Source organism: Pinus tabuliformis, chromosome 9, assembly GCF_031772625.1.
Source record: "Pinus tabuliformis cultivar Carrire ecotype Pingquan chromosome 9, CPIR1, whole genome shotgun sequence".
In the NCBI taxonomy this organism is placed as follows: Eukaryota; Viridiplantae; Streptophyta; class Pinopsida; order Pinales; family Pinaceae; genus Pinus; species Pinus tabuliformis.
The window spans coordinates 62,359,366-62,377,348 of NC_142307.1; the positions used below are offsets into that span (position 1 = coordinate 62,359,366).

A 17,983-nucleotide genomic window follows, 5' to 3' on the forward strand; every position below is an offset into this window, starting at 1 on the left:
AGAAGAATACCAAAAACTCTAAAGTAGGGATAAAAGATGAATACCAAAAACTCTAAAAGTGTATGTATGGATAAAAGATGAGGAGAAATTATTTATGTATGTACGGATAAAAGTTGGGAGAAATTATTTAGGTATGTATGGTAAAAGATGAGTAGAAATTATTTATGTATGTATGGATAAAATATGAGGGGCAATTATTTATGTGTGAATAAAAGATAATGAGAAATGAAATAAGTTAGGATGGATATTTTTTTGAGAGAATAATGGAAAAATCTGAGGAGATATTGTGGAGAGAGTATAGGAAATTATTAACGAGAGTATGATAATGAGAAATGAAATAAGTTAGGATGGATATTTTTTTTGTGAGAATAATGAAAAAATTTGAGGAGATATTGTGGAGAGAGTATTGGAGACGCTTATGCATTTAGTTGAATTAATTAATTAAGTATGAATTAGTTGTTATGGTACCTATTGTTTACAAAAATACTATTTATACAATGAAAAACACACAAGAATGTCTATTTATTAATATTTTTCTTTTGGAGATTTTTGATACCATTATTCTTGGCGTCCCTTGCTTTTCAAATTGTAGTCTATGTGATTATTTTAGTTTGGTTTTTTAAATAAATGAAAACTTAGTATGACTTAATTATTAATGGGGAGTGAGAATAGTTATTGATTATTGGGTGAGAAAAACATACTATTCACCAATATTAATCCATCCTTGTTATTAAGGGAAAATTAGTTTATCTAAATTAACCAATACTATTTCATTATTATTAAAGGAAAACTACTTCATTTACAATAATACATTGGCAAGCATTTTTAAGAAGAAAAAAGTAAGCATCTATTTGTGTTGAAGAAATAGTAGCTTTTAGATAATTAAAAATAATTTTAGATCTTATTTCAAAAACTAATTTACAAAAAATTATCATCTCTTATAAGATCTCACAAAATTTAGAAATGATAACCATTACATAAATAATACCTTAACAATACATTTATTCACTCACTACTTTACAAAATACAAACTTCCAAAAATATATAATATTTGTTGTTTCCAAAAAATAAACTTATCTTAACATAATTCATATAAACTTCAATGAATGAATTATTTATTAAAATGCTAAATATCTAATCTATATCATAATTTAGATGAATGAATACCATTGAATTAATGGTTAAAATAATTTGACGTTTCTAATTTATATCAATCAATACCATAGAATAATTGTTGAATTGTTTTGACACTTCTCATTCATATCAAATTTATTCATTATGTGTATATGTGTTTTTTTTTTAAATTATAAAAATAAAAGTAAATTTATATAAATTTGTTTTTGTGATTGTGAGGTAGTTAAAATTTAAAGTAGTTTGACGATGTGGTTGTGCTAGTTGTAGAGTAGGAAGACACTTTGAAGTTTAGGCCTAGGAGACAGTAGAGGTTTTTGAGGCTGCAACTTCTCTAGCATGCAGGTGGCTATTTGTGGCCTTGAAAGGGTTATTTAAAAGAAAAACAATTATTCTTCAACTCAGAGCTCATTAGTGAAGTCTCTCATTAGCTCCTGGAATACCAAAGGAAGGAGAACTCAATATATTTATTCGGTCAACTCAAAACATTATTGAGACAAGTCGTCAAGGATAAGCATGATGATTCAAAGGAAATTATCTCCTTCCTTAATGGTTTCAAGGAACCAATGACATATGCAAGACAATCTTGACAGTCTGAATGCACATTTCACTCACATGGAAAAACATATACAATGTGAATTCTGACTTCCGACCCCTGAGTCAAGACCAGAGAACTAGTAACTTCATCATATTCTTAGATGACTATTTGTATTTTGGTCTTGTCTTTATTTGTGGTTTTGGATCATAAAGTCTTTTTGGTAAAATTGTAACCATTTTTGAAAATTATCTACTCACCAACAAACTTGATAAAAATGAAACCAAATTCTTTTTAAAGAAGGGTAAACAACATCCTAATATTTCTTTATAAATGAAAAAATAAAAATATTTTAATTATTTTTATAAAATATATAAATAAATATTAAATTTCATTGTGGAACATTATAAATATATATATAAAAATATAAAAATAAGTTGAATCATTTTATATTTACAATTTAAAATAACATAATAAAATTGGATATTTAATTTTTCCTTATTAAAATTTAATAAAACAATCTTAATTTTAAAAAACGGCACTGCTTTTTATATTTATAGTAATTATTCTTCATTGAGCTTTCAAATGTTTCTATTAAAAAAAGAATATGATTCATTAAAAAATTATAACATCAATCAAAATTTTATTAAATTGATGGGTTGATAAATGAAGAAAATGATGTTATTTTAATAAATGATAACCATTATGATAATTATTAATTGCAAAAACTTTATTAAATTGATTGGTTGATAGATAACGAATAATGTTAATTTCAAAAGATGATAATATTCATAACAATTATTCGTAATGCATTAAGAATAATTAAATTCTCACATGGTTTTAGTAAACTAAAAATAAACTATGATTAACCAAAAAAATATAAAATTAATTAAATGGGGGTGTAAATGAAAAAATATTGATTTTAATGGATCGTGCCATAATTGGTAAACATTCAAAATCATCAAATTCTCAAATGCATCTCATAAAAGTAAAATATAATTAATTAAAAAATTATAAGATCAATCAAGTTTTATTAATTTTAGTAAGGAGATTTTATAAATTTTAATGAATTTATTTTATTTATTTTTAATATATTCACAATCATCTAATTTTTATATGCATTTTATAAAAATAAAATTTAATTAATTAAAAAAATTATAAGTTCTTTCATGATAAGTTTCTCATTATTATTTATAACACTCATTTATATATTTATATATGAGAAAATTTTATTTAGCAAAATGGTCCATTACTTTTAATAAATTAAAAAAATTATATTCGTGCCAGGTGGCTCTTCACCCACCAATTTCCTAGGGATTTAAAATTCAAGATTATTCGAATTTTGATAAGTTCCTCATTATTTTTTATAACATCAATCTCTAATTCCTTTTTTTTTCTTAAATTAAAGTTGACCCATATTGTTTTTATACATTGTTAATTAGGTAAATGTGTGCATCAATAAAGTATTCTTCCATGTTGCAATAGTTTTTTTTGTTATATTTATGGAACCTTAGGCTATATAGAAGTCAAGATTTATAAAAAAATTATAAAATGAATCAAGTTTTATTAAATTAATTAGTTAGTAAATAAAAATATTATAGAAATTAAGCTTTTATAAATCTTGATAAATTTATTTTATTTATTTTTATATATAAAAAAGAGATAGCTGTAAAAAAAAAAGATGAAAAGGGAAAACTAATCAATATTAAACCATAAGTTTAATATAAAATTATATCATTCAATTAAAAATATGGAATTAAAAATATAAATAAAATAAAATATTGAAAATTAAAAAATATATAAAACAAAATATTATTATAAAATATGATTAAACTAAAAAAACTTATTAAGTAAATTTTTAAGTTTATAATTTGTGTACTTTTTATTAAAAGAAATAAAATGTGTTATATAAATTGGAAGCAAGAATATTTATTAAAAAAATCCCCTAATTCCAGGGGCATCAATTTGAATGTTTCTATAGAGGATAATATTTTTTTTTTGGAAGACATTGAATTTGGGGTTAGGCACCTCGCTAATGGAAAAACTAACGATATTGAAGGTTATAAAGGCTATTTTTTTTTTAAATGGGAGGGTTTGTCCTCATCCCTCACATACACAAGCTCTTCAATTTGATAGTGAAGCAAGGATTTACTAAGCCTTGGACGCAGAGCCTTAATGTGCCAATTTTTAAAAGTGGGGATAAAAGCATTCCCTTTAATTACAAAACTATTATGATCAGTCACATTTTAGCCAATATGTACATACTTGTTTTGGAAAAGAAGATTATTCTATGCCTTGAAATCCATGGTAAAAGAGCTAAAGGCCAAGTTGAGTTTAGGAGACATCATTCAATTGTTGACCATCTTGTTACTCTCAGGTTCATTGCGAAGGAATGCCACAATAATAAGACTAACCTCTTTTGTTTTTTTGTGGCTTTTAGAAAAGATTTTGACACCGTTCTTAGGACAAAGCTATGGAAGAGGTTGGAGGAGCTAATGGTTCCTCTCAAGTTGAGAATTGTTGTGACAAGGCTATTCGAGAATGTTATTTCCAAGCTTAATACCACTTAGAGTTGGTTAGAAGAAATTAATTGCAATATCTAAGTCAAGCAAGGGTGTCTTTTGTACCCTATCTTTTTTGGCATTTACATTGATAAGCTCAAAGAGTGTTTAAAAGAAAAGGATGCATTGGCCCCATGCTCATTGTTATCCTCATAACTCTTCTCCTTTATGCTGACAATATTGTTCTTTTGGCAAGGAGCCATGACGATCTCAATAATCAAGTAAGAATCCTCCATGATTTTTGCTCCAAGATGGTATGATGTTAACACTGACAAGACTAGAGTCATGATAATTAAATCCAAAAAAAATACCTACAACAATTTCATTTAAGATAATATCTACTTGGAGGAAGTTCCTTCATAAAAATATACAAGAATCAACATTAATCATCAGCTTAAGTGGAATTATAGCATTGAGAAAAGGATAAATGGAGGATGGAAAACTTACTTTGAGCTTGAAAACAATTGTAAGTCTATAGATCTTTGGATTTGGAATTAAAAAAAAGATCCTCTTTGAGACTCTAGTCACCCTTGTTATTTTATATGGATGTGATGTTTGTGTTGTATTATAACCAAAGAATCATGGTGGAAGATTGAGTAGATTCAAAAGCATTTAATAACCTACAACCTCAAGATTAAAGGATGTAATCCATACCCTATCCTCCTAATTAAAATTGACCTTTCCCCTACTGAAAGCATGTTATGACTAGGTATATCATGTATAATAATAAGTTATACAACATGGAAGCCAAGAGGTTTTCCAAAATTTCTTCTAACTCTAACCAAAGGCCCATCCTCAGCTGAAGTGAGGATGACATAAGGATGCCCAATCTTGGCCAGACCGTTGGGGAATAAAGGAGGAGATCATCTTGCAGAACAAAGGTAATATTAAAAATATTGTTACTTCCAAATTTAAAAAGAAGTTATGGAGCGATAAAGAGTTAGAGGAGAAAATGAAACTGAGATATCATTAGGTGGTGATCAACCCCAACCTTGAAAACTAGAATTATTTATCTATTTTGGCTAGTGTTAAGAGAACATTGCTAAGATAATAATTAATTCTCATGAGCTTCAGAGTGAAACTAGGCATTCGTCTACTCACAAAACACCATGGGAAGAAAGAGTTTATCACATATGCGATACTAAGAGGGTTGAAGATGAAAATTACTTTCTCTTAGATTGCCCAACTTATAGTCATATTCATTCTGTTTTTCAAAATATTTTTCACACAACCAACCTTCTTGGTCTATTAAGGAAACAAAACTATGGTGATCCGGGAATGTTTCTCTCACTTCTCTTCAAGCATGGAAATAATATGTTAAATAATTTCAATTAATTTCTTACCTTCTTAATGTCTGATAGAACGTATTGGTCATAGTGGCGTTAATTGTCATCATCATCACCATCATAAATTAAATGGCTAGTAAAAATTGATAGACATAAATTCATAGTAGACATCAAGATACTTACCTTATAATACATCCTACATTGCCAAGATTAAAAAAGTCATAGAAATTAACTATAATTATATTTTTAACATTTAATTAAAAAGAAGCCTTGAGGGTTAGTTCAGTTGGTGGAGCCCCCATTGTTAAACATCTTTGTTATTGGGAAGTCACGAGTTCAATTATCTTGACACCTTTAGGGTTAGGCTCTATGTTTGAGCCAGTGGGAAGTGATCCCTTCGAATGGATTTGCTTGAAACAATATTCCATAAGTTATCTTTATCAAATTTATTATATTGGTTGATGGGAACAATAGTGCACCCCCTCTGTTTCTCATATATACAGGGAGCGAAATTAGATTTTAGACTCCCCCTCGAAGGTTGGACTAAGACTGGAGTGGAGGCTATAATTGATCTTCAAGCACCGTGGGGAGGAGGTCTACCAGTTTTATCACCCCCCACTTATGGATGATGTGGGGGGAGACCTAGGGAGGGTCTGAGTTTTTGTGTTTCTATTTTGTTTGTTATTGGGCTCCTTGGAGGAGCGGTTTATTTCAGATTTTTGGCTTCTTTTTCTAGGTGATGGGGTAACCACCTGTTGTTGGTATATGCCTTGGATGTTGTTGCAACTGCAAGGATTTTTATAACTTACAATGGATGCTCTTTCATGTGCATATGGACTCACAAGATAATTAGTCTACAGATTTATGCTTGATCTTAGTTTATTCTCTACATTATATGGTTATTGGTTTTTTTGCTTATGGATACAATCAACTATTTCAACCTATTTTCTTTCAGATCATGTTAGTATATTACATCATGTTGTTATGGAGTGATTATGTACTACTACCGTGACCAATTTTGTCTCTTGAATGTCAAACTACGTGCAGGTTATGTTGTTGATATGGATTATCATCCCATGTGTTTAAAAGGGCAGGTTTTTGGTTACTTGAAGGGGTTTATTATGAACTATATGAACTTGATAACAATAATACACACCAGAGTGTGTATGTGCAATATGTAACTTCTATTCAATATGAAAATAAAGTTATGAAGTTTTTCTGCAAGCATTTTTTTTTCTATTGGTTGATAAAACAAGGGTGGTAGGAGGGGGATGGGTTACTTACGGCTCTGATGAAAACAAAAGTCTTAGAGTACTTGTGGGGTTTGAGAAAGATGAAAAATAATCAGGCATATGCTTATGGCTTACTACAATGCATCCTCCTTGACAAAGAAAATCAGGTTTCCTCTCTCCTTGTGTTCACATACTTATTATCATTCAACACATGGTTAAAGATTCATCTTCAGAAGATCAATTTTTGGATAATCTCTTAAAATGTGTCAAGAAGACAACAAAAGATAACCCAATTATGAATTATAAGCACATACTACGAGATAATAATAAAGAAGCAGATGGATGTGTCAATCTGGGATACAATCTAAAATTTGGTGAATTGATAAGTTATGCAACATCAAGTTACATTATAAACTAGGAGTGTATGTATTGTAAATTTTGCTTTATTTTGGGTCTCTATCAGAAGCTCACCTCCAAGCACTCCCCTTGTCTACGTCAATAATGTACCTCTAGAAAGTACAATTATGATTTTGGATAGAAAAGATTAGTCTAGAAGACTTAGACTTATAATGATGTATTTCCTAATAGACTTATGATAATATATCTCCTCATGTATTTGTTGTGAACTAGGAGTGAATTTTGATCTAATACAAAAATTCTCATAAATGTTTAAAGAAATATCAGTTAATAAAAAAAATAACATAGTTTTATAAAAAAAAATTAATAAATAGATCAATTTAATATTAATGTAAGTTTTAATTTTGTAAAATTATGTTATTGTGATTTTAAAAAGATAAAAGAGAAAAATATGAAGGGAAAATTAATATTAATGTGGAAAAAATGAGTATTATAAAAATATCACTATAATGAAAAATTATTTATATAAACTTATAAAATAAATAATATAAATGAATGAACAAACTAAATATATATTAATATAGAACAAAATCTTATTACATAGATGTGTGGTTATAGTAAAGTAATTTCATTTTTTTATAAAGTAATTTTTTATTTTAAAGAAATATACTTTTGGAATTTGTGATTTTTCTTTTTTCCATTAAATTTAGACTAGTTGTAATAAATTATTATTATTATTATTATTATTTAAATTAGAATGTAAATATTTCATTATATTATAAAAAAGTTTTTTAAGTTAAGAGTAGATATATAAGATTAATTAATATTTAAAAAATTCAAAATGCACATTTTTATGTTGCTATAAAAAGAAGATTACAATAAATTATATGGTATATGATCATATGATTAGGCAGCCCATATGACCACGTGCCCGAGATTTAAGGGCTTAACTAACGGGGGCAGGAGTTAAGGCCCAACCCTCGATCTATATGGCCATAATTTTGGGACTTATGGGGTCATTGGGCAATTTAATCACCCGACAAAATGCACCGGTGAAGGGCGAATTTGTCACTCAGTTAGCTAATTTCGAGGCGTATTTGTAGGACTGTTAGATAAAAGGTCGAATTTGTAGGATGATTAAAAATTAAGTTCATGGGAGAGCTTAAGAGCTCACAAATTTTGGATTTTTTGGCCAAATTGAGCTCATAAAGAGTCCACTGGGGGGATTTTGGATGTTCTGAATCCATTGGGGACCTCTAATTTCTGATTTGAGCACATCTACAGAGTATTTTACAGGTTTGAGACTAAAGGTGTATGGATCAGTTAGAGTTTGGAAACAGTTCTAGAAGGTATTTGGGCATGGAGAAGACCTTGTCGGGGTTTTCTCATCTTCAGAAGTCTACTGCAACAACTATAACTTGCAGGGTTCAGCTCAGGTTTAACTTCTCTCAACAAGAATTTTTATTTATGTGCTTCAACGTGGAATTGAAGTGTTCACATGCTCTTTTTAAGTCATTTTAGTTGGACTATGTCATTTTTGTAGGAGATGCTTTTAGTTACTATTGTTTGTGAGAGTTCTTTGTAGGAGAATGTTACCTTGTAGGGGTAATAGCCACATGTTTACTTGCAACAAATGTTTATGTACATCATTTGATATTGAATATATGAGTGGTCTAATCATGTTGACAAGCCCGGAGATGTAGCCCAGGAGGGGTGAACTCCATCAACAAACCTTTTGTTATGCTCTTCATTATGCCTACATGGATTATGTGTTGTTATGTTCATTATGTTAAGTTACATATGAAGACTAATTCATGATATGAAGGGACATTGAAAAAACGTGTTGTTTCAAGACCCATTTTTAACCTTGAAAAGCGTCGACACAGTCCTAATTTTTGTTTTATTTGATTTTGGAAAAGAGAAAGAAATCACCTAATCCAATTTGAGATGAGTATATATTCCAAGTTTTCTTGCATGTTGTTTATTTGACAAAAGTATTTAGGATCCCAGTAACACTCAAGAATATAGAAATTAACTTCTTTTTTACTAACGTCATTCTATGGTTCTATGTCCATTCGCACCATTTAGTTGACGAACAATGTCATCCTCTTTAAGATTAGAATGAGTGAAATTATCAAATACCCTATTGTTAGAGGCTATGGTCAAGGGGTCTTTTTGAAGATTTAAAGCTAGATTTGACAACATACTACATTAAGCTTTTAGGATGTCAACCCTTTGATTTTGATGGCCAAAATGCTTGTGATAAATTGACATGTCTAGTAATGCAATGATGCTCATTTTCATGTACCTTTAATGTCACTGAGAATAATAATATCTTATTGGATTGTATGCTCTCTTCATGCCTTCACATAATTATCTTGAATTCTAGAATGTCTCTATTATCTATCCTTGATGTTTTGTCTAATCAAACTAGACAAACAATGATAGAACCACATAAAAGGTCTTTGCCCATCTAAACAAAGGAGGGGTTTCCAAATGACTTGTACTCTCTTTGAAACTTATAGATAAAATGATTACCAAGGCCTAAATTTTCTTCATTGTGAGACTCGACATAATCAATACCAAGGATGAGTAGGCAAACACAGAGAATCAAACATAAAAGAAGATGATAATTAAAACTAAAAAAAAAATTGATTCTTGAAGAGAAATAACTACCATAATCATAATTTAGACCTACAACTGATACAACCTTCCTTTAGAGGAATTCAAAATTCCTAATTTCCAATAGGAACCAACTAGCTACTAAAAAAAACTAGGGCCCAAAGTTACTAAACCACATGTTCCAATAGAAGTAGATCTAGAAGTAACATATACAAAAGAAAACTAGATGAAATGAGGATTAAAACTTGATAATTAAGAATAGCCTACTATAAGAACTAAATCTATTATCACAACATTTAAGGCTTTCCACATAAGTCACATTCCTAAGGAATATTCCACTAATTGGACAAAAGTAAGTAGAATCAACCAACATTCCAAGAGCAAAGGCAACACTTCCTAGAGGTTCGGTTGTTACTAAATCTAGGTCAACTGAGCACCCAATTTTTATGCCTAATTTCTTCATTATTCCATACTATTCTTTCACCACCTAAAGCGAAGCTAAATGTTCACATGCTATGGGTACTTGGTGGTGTCCTTTGATCTTACTTTCCAATGCAAATAGAAGGACGTGTTGATTGCTAATGCATGTGAGAATTTAATGCTTGTCAATTGGTGCTCTAATCCAAATTTAATTGTTAGGTAAGAAAATAAATATGGTGCCCCCCATTTTCATGTACACCCGTATGTTGAGTTTTGTGGCCTTATTAGCTTACTAATCTGCTGCTCGATTCAAGTCTCTTTTCACATGAAAGAACAAGGTTTTAGAGAAGGAGCTTACCTATTTTTTACTTCGAGCAATGACAACTGCTAGTTTGCTATCCATCAATGTAATTTTTCCAAGCATTGATTTGATCATCATGACAGAATCCCTCAGATTCTTGAGTGCATTGACCTTTTCTTATTTCGCTAGGAGGATTCCATGTAGTAGAGCATATGACTCCCCCTAATTATTTGTTATTTGACCAAGGCCCCACATGTAGATACCTATTGTTTGTTTCTTAGAGATTATAGAGAATCATCCCCACACCTACTGCCCCTAATAAACTCTCACTAATTTACCTCTAAAACATCACCCAATTAACGGGTAAAATACTTGTAACTACATATCATTGACATAATAATCAAAAGATAAGGATGTTATATAAAACATGTCACTTAAATTGTTGATGATTTTAGTACTAGAGCGAAGGAGGATGTTATCAAATCAACCTTAAGATTTGCACCTTGTAGTTAATTTACAACAAAATTGTTGATGGCAATAGTATTAGAGTAAGCCAAGATGTTATCAAATCAACCCTAGGATTGGCATGACAAAACTTCCAACAAAACTCTTGGCGCAACAAGTGACTCATAAACTACATTAGCTCATGATAACATCAAGAAAGTGAGAGAGAATGTTATCACAACAACCTAGGGAATTGCATCCCAAAGTCAATTTTTGGATTGGCATAATTTTTTTTTATGTGTGTAAAGCTTCAAAATCATAGAGATCTCGCGATTTTTATTTCCCATAAAAATGATATAGTTGAAGATAGCTCATCTCAATGTACAAACACACCTAACAACTAACACCTAGTTTTATGAACTATGCATAGCGAGCTCCATTTTTGTTGTAGTCTACCTAGTCTAAATTTTGGAGGTTTTTCGGTCATATTTTCAGGTCAAATTTGCATGAAATTGGGTCAAAATTTGTTGGAATCACAAATTTCACCAATGAACTATGCACAATCTAAGCGCCCTAAGGTTTTTCAAAGCGTTGAACCCATTTATGCATTTTCAAATGAATTTTAAACAATCAAAAAATACAATCTAATAAAAAATTATTTCATTGGGTTCTAGCAAAAAAACTCCAAAACATAAAATAGTTAGACAACAAGACTATTTTGTACACAATGTAGGACATAACATCGTCATTATATCTTGATTCTAATTAGATTGTTATGTGAAGTTATATTTCCCACACATAACATTGCGATACTATGTCAAACCTAACCATTTTTTTTTTTTTCAGAGAAAAAAACGTCATAGCTTTATATTAAGAGTATATAAAGATCTTGAATACATAATTCAGAATGACTGATTTATATCATTCAATATATATATATATATATATATATAAACTATTAAAAATACAAGCTATATATACAAAAAAATCAAGCACTGCTAAAATATGATTTTACCTCCTTTAAACTAAAAATTTTAAATATCTTTTAAAAAAATACATAAGGCTAACTATCATATCCACTTCATTCATTCAACACAACATAAATATAATAATAAATAATCTTTCTTTCCAAATTACACAAATCTTAAAACCTGAATATTCACTATAATAAACCACAATAATAAGACCAAATCTTAAATCTTGAATATTCACAACCACAATAATCAGACCAAACCTTAAAACTTAAATATTCACAATAATAAACCACATTACTAAGTTAAAAATAGTGATAAACTATTTTTATTGTCAAAATTATACATATCTTAAAAACTGAACCCGATATTAATAATATTCTCTTACACCTTCTAAAATTTTAATATTTGAAATCGATTTGTAAGTAATCCCACTCATATTCCTCACTCCCCTAAAAAATTGGCAAATGACACTTGAAAATTTGGATATTCTTTTACCATCGAATATAGAATATAAAATAGACAACATTGCTCAGTAATTCCACCAAATGTTCCTTTACACCAATCCTTAGGCTGCGCCGGAAAACGAAAAACAAAACAAGATAAGCGCAGTAGCCTCGCAAGGCCGTTGCCCAACAGGCCGTTCCTTGTCATGTGACCTGGCCGATGAAAGTGGGGGAGCTATATCTGTGTGTGACAATAATAATTATTATGCGTATGCGCATGCATAGCCCATGGCAGACTCATTATCATTAATATGATTCCTGGCTGCTGCTTTGCATGGACAGCAACAATGTGCAACAAAGTAAGAAAATCATTTAAAATTCAAAAAAATTGCTTTACTCTCTAATTTTCCAATGGTCGAAATCCTTTAAAGTGCACTGTCCTGCTGCACACTATTATTGTTGGGTTGGTTGAGAGCAGAAGCCCAAGTTGGGTATACACAGCAACTAACATATATGCAATTTATATATATAGTTGTTTGGTGTTTGTGGTCTTCGAATTCAGATCAACTGTTGGGTGGGTATTGCTTATAGCATTGAGAATTCATAGCACAGGGCTGGGCTTCTGGAGAAGCAGCTGCTGCATTGAGAGTTTGGATTGAGTTAGTATATACTGTGAGAGGGATTTTGAGTTGTTTTACAGGCTTAAAGGAGAATGGTGACACAGAAACAGGCAGAGGAAGCCATTGTGACAAATTATGGAGAAATGGAGGTGGAAGCCAGAGATACACATGATACAAGTGATGGAAGCTCTATGAAGGGAGCCATTAAGAGCTTTTTCTGGCATGGAGGCTCTGTTTATGATGCCTGGTTCAGCTGTGCTTCCAATCAGGTGCACAGATCCAGCCCTGCAATATGTAGCAAGCGTCCCATGTTCTCCGTTTTCAGTCTGTGTTGCCCCATTATTTTTGGTTCTGTTTTCAAAGCTCAGTTCTGAAAACATCTAATTCCATACATGCTTTTGTGTCTGAGAGAGAGATAGTTACCCATCTGCGTATGTCCATCGTTTAAACAGATATCTACAGTTCAGTTCTTCATCTAAAGGTTGCTGTTTTAGTAATGGATGTTCGGTAGGCGGGTGTTGGGATTGAAAAATGTTCACTTGTAGTAAGTTCAGGATATGGGTGTTAGATTTGCATGTTGGCAAATGAGTTCTCTGAAGTTGTAGTACGTTCAGCGATGGGGGGTGTCAGAATTTTCAGTTTGACTAATATGGACGTTGTTGGATTTGCAGGTAGCCCAAGTGCTGTTAACTTTGCCTTACTCTTTCTCGCAGCTGGGTATGGCATCTGGGATCGTATTCCAGATATTCTATGGTATAATGGGGAGCTGGACAGCATATCTCATCAGTGTTCTCTATGTTGAATACCGAACTAGGAAGGAGAAGGAGAATGTTAGGTTCAAGAACCATGTCATACAGGTGATTATCTTCATACCCCTGAAGCCTCTTTTGCCATTGGGTTTGGTTTCAGGTTTAGGCCTACTTCCCACATACTTTTTTCTTTAGGCAAATTGAACTAGTAAGAGTGGGTGCGGTTTGATCTCTTAGACTGTGATGTTTAGCTGAATTGCTTCCAAAGTGTGACTGATTGTGATTTTGAGCTCGCTGACCTCACGGTTCAAATGTAACTCCATACTTGTTAGGCACCCACTAACTGATCTAAGTGTAATATACATGCCCAAGAGAAAGAAATCTGATTGCATCAAGGCAAAATGTGAGGTCCTAGTATGACGTGGTGGGGGCTCATGGAGACTAGTTGGTTCGGATGGGTTCATTTGGGTGAGGTGAAGCAACTGTGCCCTGGCGGCAAAAGTGGATTTTGAGGTCTTCTGGGGCAGAAGGCACTGGTCTTAAGGTTAATTTCAGTAATGGTAGGGAAAACGACTCTTTGTCCAAGGTTATTCCCAGAATATAGAAGGGTAGTCTTTAACACAGTTGCACATTACTGATGTTCTGCCAGGAAATTGATTTTGAGCTTGTCAGGCTCTGGAACCAAGCAGAACTCCATGTTGATTAGGTGCCTAGATTCTCTCCATGGCTCAGGAGATTCACACTAGATGCTTGTTATCGTAGTGGGGTTGGATTGGATACCCACACTGCAGAAGGCAGTCACACTGACCTGGTAGTGTTGCATTTGATATGCACACCACCGCGCATCTGCAGACATGCAACCGTAAATAAGTAGACTAATCACAAAAAACGAAGGGATTCCACTTGTGAGAAAGAACTGTGAAGCAATGTTGCCACTGGATGCCAATACTGGGCAGGTTCTTGATGTTGTCTAGTGGATCTTTTGTTTCAAATTGTACAGCTATGTTGATTGTAAAATCGAAAGGATCCACATGAAATAGAGAACCATAATGTGATGTTACTATTGGAGAGGTACCGGGTGTTAGGAACCTGCAACTAACGTAACTACAAAGCCAAAGGGATCCTTTCAACATTTAGAATCACTAAAGGCAGGCTAGGTTGCCGAGGGAGGCAGGATATTAGTGAGGTGCTCGGATGCATTTTGAACCATAGCCCATAAGTTCACTAACAAACCTAAGGGGATCCACATCAAGCAATTTTAGAGCTGGGAGGAGGGAGGGTGTTAGTAATAGGGCAAAAAACCTTGGATTCCTGTAATATTGGGGCCGAGGGCCCTTGTGTTGTGATGAATTCGAGTTATATGTTGGGCCAGCTTTAGACTCTGGTTTTAAAGAAATTGGTTTGTTAAGTCCGGAGACGCTTGTGCTTAAAGAAATGTTTCGCTAAGGGTATTCCCAAAACGGCTATGGGAATGCATTTTTAAGTGGACTTGGGAATGCATGTTAATAGGCTGCGGGAAGTAGAACACGTTTGTAACCTAGTTTTACTATTATGGACACTGATAGAGGTTGATTTTGCTTTTGCAGTGGTTTGAGGTCCTGGATGGACTCTTGGGACCTTACTGGAAAGCTATCGGCCTTGCCTTTAACTGTACATTTCTTCTGTTTGGATCTGTAATACAGCTCATAGGTTGTGCAAGGTATGCTTCATTTTGAGGGCATTATTTCACTTTCCTTAGCCTTTTCTTAGTAGTATACACAAAGATGTATCAAATTTATCAGTGGTGTTCAGTTCTTTCCTTAGATTTGTGATAGGAGTTCTGGGATTTTTGCAGTAACATCTACTACATAGATGATCACCTGGACAAACGAACCTGGACATACATCTTTGGAGCTTGTTGTGCAACCACGGTCTTCATCCCGTCTTTCCATAACTACCGCATTTGGTCATTCATTGGACTTGGAATGACAACATACACTGCATGGTATATGACAATCGCAGCAGCTGTTCATGGACAGGTACATATAGCCAAAGCTCGTACAGTTTTCTCTCTGCAATAAGATGAAATTCCCAGAGTAATTCATAGGGATATCTAACAGTGTCCAAATTGGGCAGGTTGAAAATGTGGAACATTCGGCCCCAACAAAGATGGTGTTATACTTCACAGGAGCCACAAACATCCTTTACACTTTTGGGGGTCATGCAGTCACAGTGTAAGCAACTCTTTATCAATTTTCAAGCTTTTCTATGAGCTGAGTTCTCTACGGATTTATCTGACCAATTACGGATTTGTACTCTACAGTGAAATAATGCATGCCATGTGGAAGCCTCAGAAATTCAAGTATATCTACCTTTTGGCAACTCTGTATGTATTCACATTAACGCTGCCATCTGCAATATCGGTTTACTGGGCTTTTGGAGATGAGCTCTTGAATCATGCAAATGCTTTCGCTTTGCTCCCCAAGTCAGTTTTCCGTGACATTGCTGTCATTCTTATGTTAATTCACCAGGTAAGCTGGAGTCTCTATCAACAATTGTTTTGAAACATTTTCAATTTTGACATCGTACTCAGAAATTAGAATTATCCTGGAATGAGTTTAATATGTGACGTCCTAGAGACCCCATTTTGGACTTATTTTTCTCTGTAAACTGTTAATAAAAATAGTTTGGTTACACTGACAGTATAATATCTTGCTATTCTTTGTGTACAGTTCATTACCTTTGGCTTTGCATGTACCCCTCTCTACTTTGTTTGGGAAAAGGTCATTGGAATGCATGATACCAAGAGCATTTTTCTTCGGGCACTAGCAAGGCTGCCTGTAGTGATTCCAATCTGGTTCCTTGCAATCATATTTCCTTTCTTTGGCCCCATCAATTCTGCAGTTGGAGCTTTGTTGGTCAGTTTTACCGTCTACATCATACCGGCCATGGCACACATGTGCACCTTCAGGACAGCTCTTGCCAGACAGGTAGCAAATTGTGCAAATATTCAGTTTTGCAAAAGAAGTTAATTAATGTTCCCCCTTTTTTGAAGGATCAGGACTCTTTGCGATAATTCTATTTGATTGACATCTAAATCACGACTGCTTGTTAACGTTGTCTTCAGTTTCCAGTCAGGATTTTCTTTATGCTAACATCCTGCTGTTCTGTGTGTGTGTCAACAGAATGCTATAGAAAAGCCTCCATGTTTCCTCCCTAGCTGGGCAGGCATGTACATCTTGAACATATTCATAGTAGTGTGGGTCGCCATAGTGGGCTTTGGATTTGGTGGTTGGGCAAGCGTGACCAATTTCGTCCAACAAGTGGGTACATTTGGCCTCTTTGCAAAGTGTTACCAGTGTCCTCCAAGGGTGTCACCTTTGGCTACTGGTGTGCCCACAATGTCCCCAAAATTACATGCTCTTCCTCCTCATCACAAGGGTTGATTATACAGGGAGACTGGCAGCTGTTCAACTATGGGATGATATGCATATGGAGTATACTTATTTGCCAGGATACGAGGCGATGCCTTACATAGACATGGAGATGTTTCAGTTCAAGTGTAGATGACCATGATGGTGACCTCTGTTAAACACTCCCTAACAAGACAGGGTTAGTTGAAAGTGCCCACAATAACAGGGATTTGTTTGTAATTTATACTCACTAATTTGTCATGGAGGAAGTATGTTTGCTTCTGCTCTTTGCCCATATTTATGAAGGGACGATGCAGTGTAACTGTTGATACAGGTAGTCTCAATTTTATTAAGGTTGGCAATACAGGTAGATAAGCAGCTGCGCTGTTACTAGTGGTTTGGCAGGGTCTAGGTTTTTTCTGTAGCATGTTCAGGTCAGTTACATGTCTATTAGTTGTGGAATGAGGATGTAAGGATCCACTAACATCCCTCAGCTTGTGAGTAAATCTCAAATGTTATGATTGTTTCATGTATCCTTGGGCTTTTTTGTTATTTGGAAAGCAGACCTATTGAGTTTTTTTTTGTAAGGTTAGTCTTCAATATACCTCTTTCTCATTCATATGGGTTTAGTCTATTATATATGCATCCTATGGGCATAGACACTTCATGGTAAAATTAACTCGTGTTGATCTAGGATTTCCATTGGTCAAATACATAAATAGTTTGTGACACTTCAACATTCGCAGATCTTTGTGGTTCCGTGCACATGATGAAAATTGATTAAACATTTATGTAACTTGTTTTTGTGCAACAAGTTAGTTTGTGATATTTCCTACAAAGCTTGAGCATCAGGTAACTCAAGTCGTGATCTTCAACGCATGGTCTCTGTTTAATAAGACAGATATAATGAGAAAAA

At 33.1% G+C, this 17,983-nt stretch overlaps 1 protein-coding gene across 1 annotated transcript; it reads left to right on the forward strand.

The window, feature by feature from the left end:
- The first annotated feature begins 12,660 nt into the window (after window positions 1-12,660).
- LOC149147122 (auxin transporter-like protein 4) lies at window positions 12,661-17,600 on the forward strand. The gene is made up of 8 exons (XM_089445840.1): window positions 12,661-13,195; window positions 13,598-13,783; window positions 15,262-15,374; window positions 15,510-15,693; window positions 15,791-15,888; window positions 15,978-16,185; window positions 16,387-16,644; window positions 16,840-17,600. The coding sequence occupies exons 1-8, from the start codon at window positions 13,019-13,021 to the stop codon at window positions 17,098-17,100; spliced, it is 1,485 nt and encodes a 494-aa protein (XP_089301966.1). The 5' UTR covers window positions 12,661-13,018; the 3' UTR covers window positions 17,101-17,600.
- Window positions 17,601-17,983: the final 383 nt, after the last annotated feature.

Excerpts from the sequence above, each read along its gene's own strand:
- LOC149147122 (XM_089445840.1), top strand. The coding sequence starts at position 13,019 with ATGGTGACACAGAAACAGGCAGAGGAAGCCATTGTGACAAATTATGGA. Across the intron at positions 13,784-15,261 it reads TCAAGAACCATGTCATACAG|TGGTTTGAGGTCCTGGATGG; the intron begins GTGATTATCTTC and ends TTGCTTTTGCAG. Across the intron at positions 16,186-16,386 it reads TTCTTATGTTAATTCACCAG|TTCATTACCTTTGGCTTTGC; the intron begins GTAAGCTGGAGT and ends CTTTGTGTACAG.